Source organism: Amblyomma mixtum, chromosome 5 (genome assembly GCF_055824585.1).
Source record: "Amblyomma mixtum isolate Tamu chromosome 5, ASM5582458v1, whole genome shotgun sequence".
Classification (NCBI taxonomy): Eukaryota; Metazoa; Arthropoda; class Arachnida; order Ixodida; family Ixodidae; genus Amblyomma; species Amblyomma mixtum.
This window is the reverse complement of record NC_143016.1, coordinates 88,495,637-88,511,576: the sequence shown is the minus strand read 5'-3', so window position 1 is coordinate 88,511,576 and position 15,940 is coordinate 88,495,637. Positions and strand designations below refer to the sequence as shown.

Here is a 15,940-nt window from a genome sequence, read left to right as displayed (position 1 = left end):
CAACTAGCCCAGCAAAAAGTTCTGCTAGAATGCCACATCAAGTAGACGGATAAGTGTTTGGAGCCATGTGCAGCCATTGTTCATATGTGGGGTTTAACATTCCAAACCTGCACGTACGTGCTATGACAGAAGGCATAGCACAGGGCTCTGGACTAATTTTCGTGGAGCTCCTTAACTTGTACTGACATCGCACAGCACGCAGGAAATTTTTCATTTTGCCTGTATTGTAATGTAGCCACTGCAGCCAAGATTTCTTCCTATGACCTCAAGCTCAGTATATCTTAGCCACTAAGCCACCCCAGCAGATTGCAGTCTTCTGCAATCGCATTAGGGCCTTCTATTTTGTTGAGTGAAATAAGCGACTGACTATCATCTGCTAAATTTAGACAAAGCTACAAACTGAACTTTCTGCCATGCAGAGCACATTCCTTTGTACAGGAAATCAGACTGCACTGCTACTTTTCATCAAAAAATTCGGTTCAGTGGTGCTCTTTTGGTGGCAAGGAGGTATGGAGGGAGGGAAGGCACCTAACAGGTACAATGTTCAAGCCAGATCTCGAATGACAACAGGCAAAAAAGGCCTAAAATCACCAGCAAAGCACCTGAAATCTTCCTTAAGTGGATCTTGCACAGCTGTTTGCACTCGCAAATACTGCCTGCCTGTTGGTGCTATGTCCCGAGTGGCTGAGAAGAAATCTAATTTAATCTAATTTCTGCTAAATGAAAATAAATCTTAGCTAGAGTGCACTGCACACTTTACACCTACGCATGGCAACCACTATAGGCTGTCACTTTCAACTTCTTTTAGGACTCCCCCAAGTCTTTGCCCTTTTATACAAGTGCACATGCCCAAGAAACTGCAACCCATTTTTCTCACCATAAAAACTCTACCATATTAAATGAGCACAAATGCCAGAAAAAACATGACAAACTTTCATCTAATAGCATGCTTCACTTCTGCCATAAGGTAGATTCCTTATATTGACATCTCTTGACAAAAGAATATCAGAGTGCACCAGCATCACTCGCCGCGGTGGCTCAGTGGTTAGGGCGCTCGGCAACTGAGCCGGAGTACCCGCGTTCAAACCCGACTGTGGCAGCCGCGTTTTGATGGAGGCGAAACGCAAAAGGCGCCCGTGTGATGTGCGATGCCAGTGACCGCTAAAGATCCCCAGGTGGTCGAAATTATTCCCCTCCACTATACAGCGCCTCTTTCTTCCTTTATTCTTTCACTCCCTCCTTTATCCCTTCTGTACCGCCTCCTCTCCTCAAAACCAATTTTCATCAGCATCAAGGCTTTACACCAGATCATGTGTTGCAGCATAAAAGCTCATGGAGCACTTACATACAATACTACATAAAGCTGAAAAATGCAACATACATGTGCTTTTACCTACTTCACACTTTAATCAAGATGAGTTACAAGACAAAATGCCATCACATCAAATGCAGTTACAAAAGACTGTGGGAATGTTAACAGATGCGACACTGCTATGCCTAAGACGCAATCAACGCTGTTTAAAAATGTGGCTCTAATGTAAAAGAAAATTACAAAAATATTGTGTCAACCACAAGTAGTTAAAAAGCTAGATGTTTTTACTCCCGCACAACAGCACTGTATAGTCAGATCGAAATGAAATGAAACATGAACTGCGCCTCTGAACAAAACAAAATAAAACATTTTGCCTGTGTAGTCTCAGCTGTCGAGTACAAATAGCCTGATTCATGTTTCAGGGCGAAGTATCTACCAAAGCACACATTCATAAAACCAGTTGTTTAGGTATGTCTCGCTGCAAAGTAGAAAAGCAAGCATATAAGCATATACATTTCATTTCGGCCCAACCATATATAATGACTAGGAATTACATTCAGCAATTTATCATGTCTAGTCAATAAATATTACATAAAGCGTTCGCAGTGCACTGACTAGTGACTTTGTCACTATCACTAGTTATTGCCCCCTTATACAGTACTCTCGATGGAGGGCTTTTAATGGCACACTGAATAAATATATGAATAAATAATAACACAACTGTGGTAACAATAATGTACAGCAGCCATTTGTAACTCAATATCCAATATTTAAGCTCTTTAGTTGAATTTGATAATGTTGAAAAGTTCCAAAAGGTGTCCACATGTTTCTCTTGAGAAGAAGGATTGTTATTTCGGAGATAGGTTATGGGGGACGTGGGAATCGAACCACAAAAGGCTAGAAAAAAACTGAATTTTTTAAAATAGAAAATGAACTTAGAATAGAAAACATCAGATTTGGCATCTATAAGGTCTTTTTAATTGCATCCCAAAAAATTTCCTCCCAAAACAGCCCAGAAGTGACTTTAAAAGATATTTTTGCGACTCTGGGTGGCAAAAAACAAAAATGGCCGATTTTCAAGTGCAATAGCTTGGCTTTTGCACAGCCGTACATGGCAAGATTGGTGTCAAAGGAAAGCTAAGTAAACAGCATTGTGAACTAGGTCTAGCTGTTGCAGTCTCCGGATTCCACTATACTGGACAACAAGAGCAGTGGCGACGGCAGCAACAATAGTGACAAGCAATGGCAACTGGCTGCTGCTTAAGTGAAAGTAGCACTCCGACTCGCAGAATGAATATTTGCATGCAAACAAAATGTTAATCAGGTTTTTGTAGTGCATATCGGTATTCCAAGACCATTCTTAAAAGCTGATGAGTACAGACAGCCATGACAAGGCATCTCAAACAAGCAAGATTTGACTAGCTGGAAATTTTGAATACAGTGGTTAACTAAAACTTTTAGTTATTCAAACTAACACTGCAAGTCCTGACCCAACTGTACCAAAAAATGTTAAAGGATGACACAAAAGCTACAAAAATCCGTGAGAACTGCAGCAATCTGCGCAGCATAATTATCAAAGTAGCATCTGCCAGCATCAGCAGGAGAAATAAATCGTGGTAAGAAACAAAAGTTAAAACCGCATATGCAGCATTAGTCACTTTGCGGACAGCTTCCTTATATGAGCTATAAATTACAATTTTTTAGTGCAGTCAACTAACGTGGCCCTTTGTTATTTCTCCATTTTTCTGATACAGAAAGATGTTTTTTCAAGCTGAAAAATGCACCACTGCACAATTTGCATTTTATGCCAGAGCAGTTAAACTTGCGACACTGGGAAAGTGCAAACCACAAATAGGCTGAAAGGACCACTCCAAGACAAAATATTTCATTTATAATATGCTATTTATTTCTATCTCTCAAAAAAAAAAAGTTGATGCAACCACTGAACTTGCTGGTCTAAAAATTATCATTTTCAGCTTGGATGTGCCTACCTAGGCTAAGTAGCCGCTGTGTTTTCACTATTTTCTCTCTTAACAAAGCCGTTTTTTAGTGACATCGAATGACTGACATTCTTGAAAGTCAATTCAGTCATGCAGGCTCACTTTATAAAAGTGCATTTTGCCTTTAAAATAGACTAAAAAAACTGATTACAGGCTTATAAACATAAATTCTGCACCTTGCTGATGTGCTCGATATTGTCAGATAGTCTCATTTTCGAGAGGTACTGAACACATACCTTAGAGCATGGTAATGGAAAATGCACAGGTTACTAAAGTATCCCTGCAAGCTGTAAAATGAACAAGGACAAATGCTTGAGAAGTGGTAACTGCACAATGGCCAAGAAATTGGGAACACAGTGGAGTCCCATTGATTTGAACTCATTTACCGTAGGTAATCACGCACAGGGTGACCGGTGATTTTTCAAAATTGCACTCTCCAAACTCTGAGGTCAACCAATAAGCGGCTCGTAGCCAAGGCAAAGAGCGAACCTGGCCAAAAATTCAGAAAAAGAAGGGAGAATGATGCCAATGACGCACTGCGGGAAGTCCAGAGGTCTGGCAGCCTTTGCGATCTCACAAAGTACGAAATTTAATACCAGTGTTAATGTGCAACGGTTTTGCACGTCCCCTCTTCCTTAAGAGAGCGGGCAAGAGGCTGATATGAACATAATAACAGAGCATCACTGTGCCATCACCATGTTGGCCAAGCACTTTAAAGGCATTGTCGTAAAAACAAAACTTCTTTCCGTAGCATGGCGAGTCATCCTCTTTAATGCGGACGAGCACATTATGCTCAGAGGTGTCAGAAAACTGATCAACCGCATGTAATTTCGATGTTGCCGAGAAGAATGCCAGATACTGGGAAATGCAGTGAGAGCATCTCTTTTGCAAAGAGTTTCTCATGGTACTGCCACAGCTCTGGCATGTAGTGCGATGCGCCGGTCACTTTAAATGCTTGTTGGCGGCTTTGAACTTCCATTAGGAGACCAATACATCATTCACACTTTGTTTTCCTTAGCGGTTCCCAAAGTTAGCCAGTTGGCCTATACAACATATCAACCGATATGCGAGTAAATATGGTAATTTGAACAGCTGATTTACCCAAACTGGCACTTTGGTCTTGTAAACATCAGTCATGTTAAAAAGGGTCCCCTTAATTTAAACCCCGCATAACTCGACCACAATTTTGGGGCCCTCGAGTTTGAATTATTGAGAGTCAACTGTACCGGAACACGCCAGTTTTGTGAAGAATCATTTCTTGACATAATGGTAACAGTATGCATTCATATATAAGAAACTAGCAAATAAATGCATCATTCTGACTAATCAGTCCTGAAATCACTGTCTGTACCTACAAGTAAACAAATGGTTTAAAAATAGCGTGAAGTCTATGCATGTGTAAGACAGAAACCTGTAGCCAACTTACGTTAATTCGAGCTCCAATTCACCACTCTGATTTTCTGTGTGCAATTGCAGCAGTACTGCAGTAATGAGGAGTTGAATACCTAAATGCAGGCAGTCTAATTTACAAGGTTCAACTGAAAATAGGCTCTGAAATAAGATGCCCAAAACCAGGTCCTGAACACACTCACCGATGGCAGCACAAAACACAATTTATGCCTGTAAAGACATCACACAATAAGCCTGCCCTTCATTTGTGTCCATGAGATCACTGCAGCAAACCGCACTAGAGCAATGCGAAAGCAAAACGTCCACATACTATATCAACGTCCATGCCTATTTTGATGCCTAAGTGTATTTTTTCGTATTTAATTAATTAACTAATTACACCTCATCAACCAAATTTTTCCCATGGCAACAACATTTTATCACACACTGTCTGTCACAATCACACTTTCACACATTTATCTCCAGAGAACGACGTAATCGCGCAGACAAAAAATGCGGACACTTTTTGCTGACGCGACAGAACCATATAATGCTTTATCATTAAAATGTGACCTGAAATACAATCTGAAAATGGTGAATACATACATCCAACACCTACAGTATTTAGCCATGAACATGTTAGCGAAATACACTTATACTCTGCACTGCACAGAGCTCACATGTTGACTAGTAAGACATTTTCTCTTATTTTATAACATCAACAACTCCCTGCAATCCTAAGGCCTTTCTTAGATAAAAAAAAAAAAAAAGCTGCCAACAGCTGGCTGCTGCCCTGTCATGACAAGAAAAAAACTAAGTGAACTGCAAGAATGAAATGCAATTGCATGCCAAAACAGGAAATGGATGGTGTGGTTATCACAAAGCAGGTTATCAAAAAAAGTGAACACTCACTAGGGCAACGCAGTCAATGGCACGCTGTTTTGAGCTCAGTTAGAAAAGCGTCTTAAATGATTGATACAACTCGTGAAATACTCTCTACACGTACACATTAAAACACTTCCCATTGCTTGAGTAATATCTTTACAAAATCCACAAAGTATTGTGCAGGATCAATAAAAGCTGTTTCGAGGACCTTGTAGAAATGAATTAAGAGCTGCACATGTATAATATCAGGCACTGGCAGGATCACACATCAATCACTGCAGCTATAGAAGTCAGTATGCTGCTGCAGCATCTAATACTGTGACTTCAAGAGTTCAAGGCGGTATGCATTTCTCCAGACTTAAGCACCACTGCTTTTTGGATATGCCAGCAATGCTGGATTAGGATACTGGGGCTTCTCTACAACGCCCTTCCCAAACTTGAGCTCGAGAAACTGAGTAATGTTGTTTGGTGCTGACGCAAACACTCCAACAAAGAGGATAGTAGTCAGAGGCTTCAGGAAGTGCTCAGGAAACTCCCTGTCTTGAGGGTGGCTCTTGAACCATGTGTCTTTCGTCATGACACCATTCCGAGAATAGAAGGGAAAGATGTCCACATGCACTCGATTAACACGGCTGTACTGAACACGGAAGAAATCTCCCTCAGTGGCCTTCTCCCACATAAAGCCATCAGCGTCGATCACAGACCCTTTCTGCGAGTTCCGCAGCCATTCACAACTCTGCACGTCATCACGGTACACTCCTATGTCAATATCATAGTCCCATGGAATGATGTCATGGTTCCTGGCAGCTCCAAGCAGGCTGCCACCTTCGAGCCAGTACCGTGCTTTGCACCTTTCCAATATGGCAAACACATGTCTGGCTGTGCGACGCAAGTTTTCCAAGCAACATGGCGGAGTCCAGCGGTCCTTGTACAAGTAGTCTGGTGTCTCATCCACCACGGTGGGAAAGCAGCGCGGAGTTGTACGGCTACAGCCATGCCATGTAACTTCTCCACCAGGTTGGTGAACTTTCTTTACACCAAAGTTAACATAGAGCTCTGCTCGACGAGTTGCGGTGGCCGCACGCAGCTTCTCTCGATTGTGTTCTGTTGTGAACAGCGTGCGACCATTCTGAGCAACCAGGTTGTCAACAATTTCAATCTGCAAGAAAACAATAGGAACAGTTAGGCTAGTCCTATTAAAGTTTAATGAAGAGTTAAAGGTAGAGAAAGCAAGTAATACAATTAACAATACTTAAAACTGTAGTAGGATGGACAACTGTGCTAGTTGGTAAAGGTGCATATTTGGTGGAACAGTGCCAACAGAAGAAAGACAAGCAAGGAACAAGGAACATCTCTATGTTTCTTTCCTGTCTTTCGTCCGTTTGCTCTGTTCCACTTAATACTTATAAGGCAACATTGCAGAAAACTTGCCCATTTCAAACAGCCTCCTGATTTCCTACATCAAAGTGGAGTGTGCAGCCATGCGGTGCCCTTTTTTTTATGTGCAAATGGTTACAGTTTCAAATTTCGTGAATGCAGTGGGGGTATTTTCTTGGGCAACCTTGCATTTATTACAACACAGACATTACCTGAGCATAAAACTTGCTCCATGCTTGCTGAATGGGAAAATGGTGAACTTGTTTTTGTTAATTTATGAGTATTCACAAAAAGCGCCACTTCTTATGGAAATAAGCTCAGCCACTTATGTATGTGATGCCATCGCTGCGTCATCTGAAGCACTGCCTTCGGCTCTGCAGCCCAGCTCTATATTCAGTTTCCTGTTTCTTACTGTTTTAAAACAGTCCTACTGATCACTTTGAAAAATATTTCTTGCAGCAAAGAAATGAAGCCTTGCTCATCACTTAGAAAAATATTTTTTTATAATCTACTGTACTCATAGTCAACAACCAGAAAGCTTCACCAGATGATGCTTAACCTACCCTTAAGATGCGATAACATTAGAAATCCCTTTCACACAAGTACTCCTTTTCTTTCACAGATCACGTCGAGTCCTTATACCACTACTGGTGCAATGACAGAGGCGGATCAATTGCTGACAGGCCACTGTAACACTAATCCCGCCTGTACATTTACACCACACCACTACCACCACCACTGATGCAATAACTCTGAGGGAAGACTATGTCGAATTCTCGCTAGGTGACAGGCATTGTGTCCCAATTTTAGATTTAATTATACTCCATTCCCAGTACATGAGTGCGTTTGTATCCGCTATGCACCCTGGCCAATCCCCCGCCGTGGGTATGTGCCATTCAGCCCTAGGACATCATCATCATCATCATTGCCCTGCTCCCTTCAACTGCAAGATCCACCTGAAAGCTGCATCAGTACAATATCTTTCCTTGGGCCCAGCAGACACTACACTGGTGCGAAGCTGTATCTGAACTTGTGTGGTCTCCAGGGCATGCCAGGGGTGTGGTATACTTAGCATTTAGTACTTCGCCCAAGTCGCTGAGAGTAGCAGGCAGCAATCACCTTAACATCTCTCAGCGCGGTCTGGATGTACAGCGCCTCGGGCGACGGGCGCGCCAATGGCTCGCCTAGCAACAGAACGAGACCAGTCTTCGCCATGAGCAGATGACGGCCTCCAAACGCATCGCAATGCGACTCGGCCGTGCGCGATGCCTTGCGGTAAACCAGTGTCCACTCGCGCAAGTTCACGTCCAGGTTGAGGCAGCGCCGCATCTCACCCGCGACTCGCACTGCCACCATATTGCGCGGGTTCTTGAAGATGCGCTTGATCATTGTAGTGACGATGGCCGGCTGGGTCATGCGCACAGAATCGGGCGCGAACAGCACCAGGTCGGTCCTGAGGTAATGCTCCAAACGCGTGGCGTTGGCGTGGCGTCCTGCACCCTTGGCGAGCGAGACGATGGTAACGTTAGGACCGAACTCGTCTCGCGGGAATCTCAGAGGCGGATACGGCACATCGTCGGCGAACAACACGATCGGCATGCGGGGGAAAACGGTGTGGAAGGAACGCACTGTCTCCACGAGGTCGTGCTCGTAAAACTCGAACTCACGCAGCACAAGGGTGATGAGTGTGTTGGGGAGGTCGTAGATGTCGTCCAACGGGGCCGCATTGCGGATCTTCAACGCTTCACCGACGCCATCGTCTTGTTCGAACTGAGGTACAGAGTACGAGCGCCGAGGATGTTGCGCTGCTGGCCCGGACGCTTTGACGGCGCCTTCGCGAGATGCTTCGAAGCAAGGGCACCTACTGTCGAGGTATATCCACATAATAAACACCGAGAAAAAGTTCACGCAAATGATACCAAGGAACATGCGGCACCATCTGTGGCGCATTTTCTTGACTCAATGGAGGCACAAGCTGCCAGGGTACACAACGGCACAGAGATACAATAACTTCCTCGCTTCGACGTACGCTCAGCACGTACTATCAACGATGTTGCGTTGCGACTGAGAGAAGAATGAAAAGGGAAGTGCACGGGCCTGCCAACTGGCTATATCACCAGCAAAAACGCTAAACTGAAACAAGCTAAAGCGTACTGATTTTGAAGTCACGGACCACCGCCATCGCACACACATGTTGCCGGTCATTCGAAACACTTGTAACAAATCCGAAAGAGGTCACTTGATAGACACAGCCACGTACACTTGATCGAATTTCACACTACAAAGGAAGGAACAAGCGTGTTTGACATTATGTACTGTTCGCCAAGAACTCCTCTAAACACCGCCACACACGACGAAAGTACCGGCCAACTAGCTTGACTTGGCTTAACGAGTTTCGGCTTAAGTATAGCACAAAGTTGATTAACGCACCTTATGTTCTTACTTTAAGACGTCATTAAACTTATTAATATTACAATAAAAATTAAAGAAATTTACAATCACAACAGTATGAGAATGGGGCAACAAAGTCTTAGGGCAAGTTAGAGAAGCCGTATGACACCGACCTTCAACGCACTTCATTGATGTTTGTCTCCACCAGGTTAACCAGGTTTGTCATTTGTCATCACATCGCGGCAGAAAACGTTAGTCGGCCGCGGAACTGTGTGCTAGAACCAAGACCAACGCTACAACCACGGTGTTTCTATTGTTTGGACCTGTGATCGGGCTGAGTAAACGTGGCTGCCGTGGCTTGTGCTGGCAACGGCCGCAGCGGACTGGATTCGCGCCATTCGCGCGAACCGCAAATGGTGCAAAAGCGACGTAACTACACAAGCTAAAGGGCTGTAAAGTATGGATGCGAAGTACTGTGCACTCACCAAAAGATATCTAGAAACCACAGACAAATACGCCGAAGCACACTGCGCCACATTCAGGTAACAACTTCGTGTGTGCGTTTGCAACTGTTACTTTATCCATTTGTTTATCCATTTCAGGCAGCTGTGCATGAAAACTCTGCAGCTCGAAAAATACGGCATCGAAACGGATGTGCTGGAAAAACGTGTCGGTAGCCTTTCGGATCAACTTCTCTCGCACATAAACACAGAGTGTAGATGTACTGTTGACAAGCTCAAGCTGGACAAGAAGCTACGTCACCTCGAAAAGCTTATCGAAGAGCAAGAAAAATACAAAGGGACGCAGGCATGGTAAGCAACGCTTCACTGCTGTAACCGTCAGCTACGGTAATTAATTTCTGTGCCTCAGGTTCTGCACTGCATCATCATCTCAAAACCGAAACTGCAGAGGTTCCAGCAAAATCGCAGTTTAAAAGGGAAAGAAACAAGCGAACAGGTCTTTTCCTACACTTTTCTTGTGAGCAGTGACACTAAACTCGCATATATGAGTGCTTATCTGTTCTGAACACGCATGAGTGCTTAACCCGGGCTCACGTTCGATGCAGGCTGTAGAAATGTCGGTAGTGTTCGTTTACGCTCACAAAGGTATACCGATACCCTCAACAATGCACACAACGTATTACTGATCACATTTATCAAAGCAAAGTGTTGAGTGCCGGAGACACTTTGTAACACTGCTCATTGCAAAAGCCAGCTCAACGAGCAAAACTACCTAAAATTTCAACAGGCAGGCTATCTGCTTGACAGATAGATCTGTTGAACAGGCAGGCTATCAGGCTATCTATCACTTCATTTGAACGTGATAGAATGGTTTCAAACTTCTCCTTTGTTTATGTGCGTAAGTATATGTGCACAGTTAAATCGTTCTCAGTTTATCCTCATTTGCTAATTATAATTATGTAGTAGACATTTTTCTTAATGAATCTATCTGATTTTTACATTTTTGGACAGTAATGACAAAATACTAGAAGTTTGCAACTTTTATGTGGTACTTTCATTACCTGGGCATTACAGTGTTAAAAAAAAAAAGTATTTACATTGCTGATTTGTCAATGGCTACATTCCGCCTTGCTAGAGCACTGCACAGGCCTCATTCCTAAGCCTGAGCCTGGCTTGAGCCCAAGGCTCAAAGACTGGACCGGTCCAGCCCTGGCCTGCCTAGAGGTAAATTGCTGACTATGTGTGCAAGTAAAGGAGTTGCCAGCAAAGATGCTTAACGCTCAAAGAAATTGGTTTGGTAAACACAAAAAGAAGAGAAGATGAGTCATATTCGCCTGCTCAGTTTTTTGAACAGTGATCTCATCTATGAGCAGTTCCAAAGTTGCAACTGCCAGACGAAAAGTGTTGCATACACACGCAACTATGTTGCGTTACCTCTAGATTTTTATAGTCTTTTGACAGCCTGTGATGTCTAAATCGTCCTCGCAGCTTTGGCACTGAAATTCTTTTTACGAACATAATTATGAACATCATTTTTATCAACACCAAGCACGTGTTAATTATGTAGTTTGTGTTAAAAGGTTCAAAGTGGCCTAAACCGATATGTCATAACCAAAAGCTCCCCTTTTCACCTTCCTGCCAATGAGAATGTTTATTGTTATGGGTATGGATCAGAAGTGCCATGTGGGCTGTCTTGAGACTGTTGTGCCACCTGTGGGCATTTGGTGCAGGTCAGTTTGGTTGTGGGCACTCTCCTCGCAGTGGGTGAACTACAGCTGTTAGCTCTAAGGAATGGTTAAATATCTGCTAGAAATTTCTGTGGTATCAGGCAGTGGGCACAACAAGCCAAATACCATAGTGCCATCCCACCAACTGCAGCTGCCCCTTCAAGAATGCTTCTGATTGTTTTAGAGCATGCATTCTTCGCCGTATTAATGGGCACTACCATCCAATGTTTGCCATGTACTTTTATACCCTACACCAGGGGCTTTGGCTGTCTGCTGCTGGATTTAGTGCATGCCTGTTATGCTAAAGCCGCATATTTTGTGCCCTTTCCAATTCACAGCTTGACATATTCACACATACACTAGGACCACTGCTGCTAACAGCGTCTTAGCTCGTGTAAGGGGTCTGTATTTTCGCTGTTGTTGAGCAGAGCTCTACAACGTGGTAACATACTAAGTATAGACATCTAATTTATGGTTCCCCTTTTTTTTCTTCAGTTCAAACATTTGCATACTACCTTGGGTAATTTATCTCTTGCAGAGCAGTTTCAGTTTTGATTTCAGTGCCTTCTGTACCTCCTTTTGTGCGCTTAGGACGTTTGGCTGTTGTGCTTCGCAGCTGCTTGTCTCTTGCAACATATCTAAAACCACATCTCTAAAAACCCGCTGTGGTGGCTCAATGGTTACGGCGCTCAGCTGCTGACCCGAAAGACGCGGGTTCGATCCCGGTTATGGCGGCTGAATTTCTATGAAGGCGAAATTGTAGAGGCCCGTGTGCTGTGCGATGTCAGTGCACGTTAGAGAATCCCAGGTGGTTGAAATTTCCGGAGCCCTTCACTACAGCGTCCCTCATAGCCTGAGTTGCTTTGGGACGTTAAACCCCAACAAACAAACAAACATCTCTAATAACCCGGCGTAGTCTTTGAATGCAAATACGAATTACTATAAATGACTAATTTTTTGGGAGCTCAGTATTCCATGAACTCAGGTGAAAACGCAGTTGAAGGATATTTCATGAACTCTAAACTTTGTAAAGCAGACAATGCAGCACCCTTAGTTCTTCCTCTTCCTCGAAGTTGAGAGAGATTTCAGACACTGTAAAGGCTGGAAAGTGACTCATGCTACATGCTGCCCCACCTTAGTAGGAACTTGGCAGTAGACAAAAAGAAGACACATTCTTGGCTGTCGTTTCATCAGAAGAACGTCTTTGAAAATAAGTTGAACTCCTGCTAAATTTCGCAGCCTCGGCCAGGACCTAAACATCCCTCTTCTTCGTAAACTCACTGTCCACGTGGTGAATATAGAACCGCACTTGCAAAAGCCATCAAAAGCTATGATGGTTTTTGTGCTTGTTGTGGAGTTTTGGATGAGGAGAGGGGCTCGGCATAAAGGAGCAAAGAAACAAAAGAACAAAAAAAAACAGAAAATTAAATCGTTTACAGTATTTCAGGGCCCGACCTCAGCTCAGAGGACAGGTGTTGTGCTCAGAGTCATTTCCATGCAGAGGATAGGCAGGAGCTTTCTTGGGAAGTTTGACCCCTTGATTAACAAGGTGAAGTGCTTGTGGTTTGGTGAATGCCCGGTTATCCATGTTGCGACCTTCCTAACAGCACATTAGCAGATCAGAGCAGAGAGGCGCATTGCTTCGTAATGTTTGCTGGCCTGGGCTGCAGTTCTTATACCTTTATACCTTTCCTTTGTTCCCTGTTGTTTTTCTTTTTTTGCCATCTTGTGACCCGACCACACTGATTGCCGGTTATCGCTGCAGCAGCCCTGTTACCCACCCTCTTATGTTTTCTATTTAAGCGTTTTTCCACTAGAATAAAATTTCAGTTGCGAGTCAGCGCTCGTGTGTGTGTCGTTTCTTCGTGTGTCCGTGTTTCTTCGCGCTGTTTCTTCCTTTTAACTGCGGTTCACATCCACAGGTGTTATCCCTCAGCCTTTCATGGACATAAATAAAGGTGTCGGTATATTATATTATTCATTGACATACACGGTCCTCCTGTTAGCAGTCACTTGCAACGCTATCATTTTATGCATTGCAATTTTCTCTTCCTAAGGCGGCCATCTGGAATCCCAGACCATGATGTTGAAGACCATTTGCGTGAAGTTTATGAAAATTCATTGCGCTCTCTGACTGCCAAGCTAAAGGAATGTGAAGAAAAAAACAAGGCATTACAAGCACAAATATCTGAAGGAGAAAAAGAGCTGGAAAGTATCAGTATTGACATTGAACTGACAACAAGCAAGATTGAAAAGGTTTGGGATTTTCCTTTCAAGTACTGCACACTATTTTGGAGTGATAAATATTTTTTCCTCGCATCTTATGCTCTGACCATATGCAGTTGCACTTATAATGTAGCATACTTCAAATGGTGTATGCCAACACTAGTTGACCTGAAACCTTGTTCTTTTTAACTTGCAGCATGTTTTGTGTGAATGTAAAGTCCTGCTTAGCACAATGACTTAAGGTCGTGGCTTGAGCTAATCTTATTGCTGAAAAATTGTTTGTAACTTGACAGCAGGACATAGAAATGGTTTTCATAGAAAGAACACTATAAATTTCATGTGTTCATATGACTTCTGTGCTGCATGATACTCATTTCAGCTCCACCAAGCCCAGAGAAAAGCTGCGGCCTGTGCAGAAGTCACTGAAGAATGGAACCCTATGGCCTAAGTGAAGAAGCAGCCAAGGAGGCCATGCAACAGCTTCATCCCATCCTTGCTTATATACCATCATTGTTTTAAGTCGTAAAACTGCAATTGGGCTCGACACAATTCAAACTTTCACATTTTGTGCACCTTGTGAATTAAGACGAGTTCCAAAAGTTTGGTTGCCTGCTGTGGTCACATTGTTGTGTTCAGTCCGTGTAGATTTTTTTTACCTTCCTCACAAAAATGCTAATGCAAGAATTCCACAGCTGACCCGCCACGGTGGCTCAGTGGTTAGGGCGCTCGGCTACTGAGCCGGAGTACCCGGGTTCGAACCTGACCGCGATGGCTGTGTTTCAGTGGGGGTGAAACATAAAAAGGCACCCGTGTGTTTGATTTTGTCGGCAGCAATCCCTAAACACCCAAATTTTGGCCACCTTAAACTGACGTTTTTTTATGAACACGGACCGATTTTAAGCCGGTATGCGATGTTAGTGCATGTTAAGGATCCCCAGGTGGTCGAAATTATTCCGGAGACCTCCACTACGGCACCTCTTTCTTTCATTCAGTCCCACTTTCCTCTCCTTATGGCATGGCTGAGGTCCACTGAGAACCAAGACAGTTACTTAAGACAGTTGCCTAGATCACGTTACCTTGTGGTGTCATCACAACCTGCCCACCAGATTGCAAGCGAACTGATCACCGTGGCAGGTGGCATTTAACTTAATGACGGGCCTCGAGAGGCTACTCGGGAAGAGCAACCTGGGTCTCGCAAGCACCACAGGTGGCAGCACCCGCCATTGCTGAGCAGTGGCACATCGCTTAACCGCTGCACCACAGTGCCAGGAGTATGAGGACTCCTCCCCGAGATCTATGTATGTAATGTAGAGAATAACCAATTCCGCATATATGGGCATTAAGCCATTAATGCTATTGAGTCGCACCCTTATGGCGGAGCTTCAGTGTACCCTAAAGTTTTTTTTTTTTTGTGTGTGTGTGTGTGTGTGTGTTTGAGACGACAACCTGAATTCTATCGCATCAAAAAACTAAAAACCATTTTCGATTCATTTTTTACAGTGACCAGCATAGCACAGTACAGTACTGTTTGCATTATGCTTCTTAGACCTCCCTCTCTCAGTTGCAAAGTCATTTTTAAAAACGGCAAGCTATTGGGCTTTGACCAACAAATGACATCACAAACTGTTTGGGCAAAACCCTCGTGCACATATAGCAGCTTCAAGTGATAAACCCCATTCATGACATTTCTGAAACTGAAAACAAGCTTGTCACTTTCTCATTCGGCAAGTGCAAAGCAATCACCAACGGGCACACACAGTTAATGATGTTACAGATCCTGGGTTTCCTGTAAAAATCGCCCAAACTCAAGTTGCAATTTTACATCTCTAATTGAAACTTTAAAGTGCTTTCAAGCTGCAAATTTTTCAGAAAAAGCCGCTAAAAGAAATTGAGTTGTCATAGTAGGGGCGAGAAATTATATGAACAAAAGGCTCCCAATCACAAGCTGTTATGCTAAGGCATCCATGAGTGATCTATACAAACTGAATGGGTACAATTTCTATGCCGAGTAAAAATGGGGGAAAGTTAAATTTTTTTTGCATATCCAATTTTTCTTTAAGACTTCACATAAGGACATAAATAGCATCAAACGCACAGCTAAATGACAGGTGCTGCTTTTATGGTTCAAAACATACCGGGTATTTTACGCAATTTAAACTGAGCTCTGTGCAG

General features: G+C 43.4%; 2 protein-coding genes across 2 annotated transcripts; one reads left to right on the top strand and one right to left on the bottom strand.

Moving 5' to 3' along the window:
- Nucleotides 1-1,387: 1,387 nt before the first annotated feature.
- LOC149342940 (ribitol 5-phosphate transferase FKRP) lies at nt 1,388-9,451 on the bottom strand. Its single transcript, XM_089545481.1, has 2 exons — nt 8,083-9,451; nt 1,388-6,745 (listed from the first exon to the last, which is right to left on the bottom strand). Exons 1-2 carry the CDS (start codon nt 8,911-8,913, stop codon nt 5,945-5,947), a joined length of 1,632 nt encoding a protein of 543 aa, XP_089401607.1. The 5' UTR covers nt 8,914-9,451; the 3' UTR covers nt 1,388-5,944.
- Nucleotides 9,452-9,514: 63 nt separating this feature from the next.
- On the top strand, nt 9,515-14,371 carry LOC149342939 (polyamine-modulated factor 1-like). Its single transcript, XM_089545483.1, has 4 exons — nt 9,515-9,896; nt 9,957-10,166; nt 13,600-13,798; nt 14,148-14,371. Exons 1-4 carry the CDS (start codon nt 9,814-9,816, stop codon nt 14,214-14,216), a joined length of 561 nt encoding a protein of 186 aa, XP_089401609.1. The 5' UTR covers nt 9,515-9,813; the 3' UTR covers nt 14,217-14,371.
- Nucleotides 14,372-15,940: the final 1,569 nt, after the last annotated feature.

Coding starts and splice junctions, on each gene's coding strand:
- LOC149342939 (XM_089545483.1), top strand. CDS start 9,814: ATGGATGCGAAGTACTGTGCACTCACCAAAAGATATCTAGAAACCACA. Junction 9,897..9,956: donor GCACACTGCGCCACATTCAG/GTAACAACTTCG, acceptor TATCCATTTCAG/GCAGCTGTGCATGAAAACTC. Junction 13,799..14,147: donor CAACAAGCAAGATTGAAAAG/GTTTGGGATTTT, acceptor TACTCATTTCAG/CTCCACCAAGCCCAGAGAAA.
- LOC149342940 (XM_089545481.1), bottom strand. CDS start 8,913: ATGCGCCACAGATGGTGCCGCATGTTCCTTGGTATCATTTGCGTGAAC. Junction 6,746..8,082: donor CCGCGCTGAGAGATGTTAAG/GTGATTGCTGCC, acceptor GTTTTCTTGCAG/ATTGAAATTGTTGACAACCT.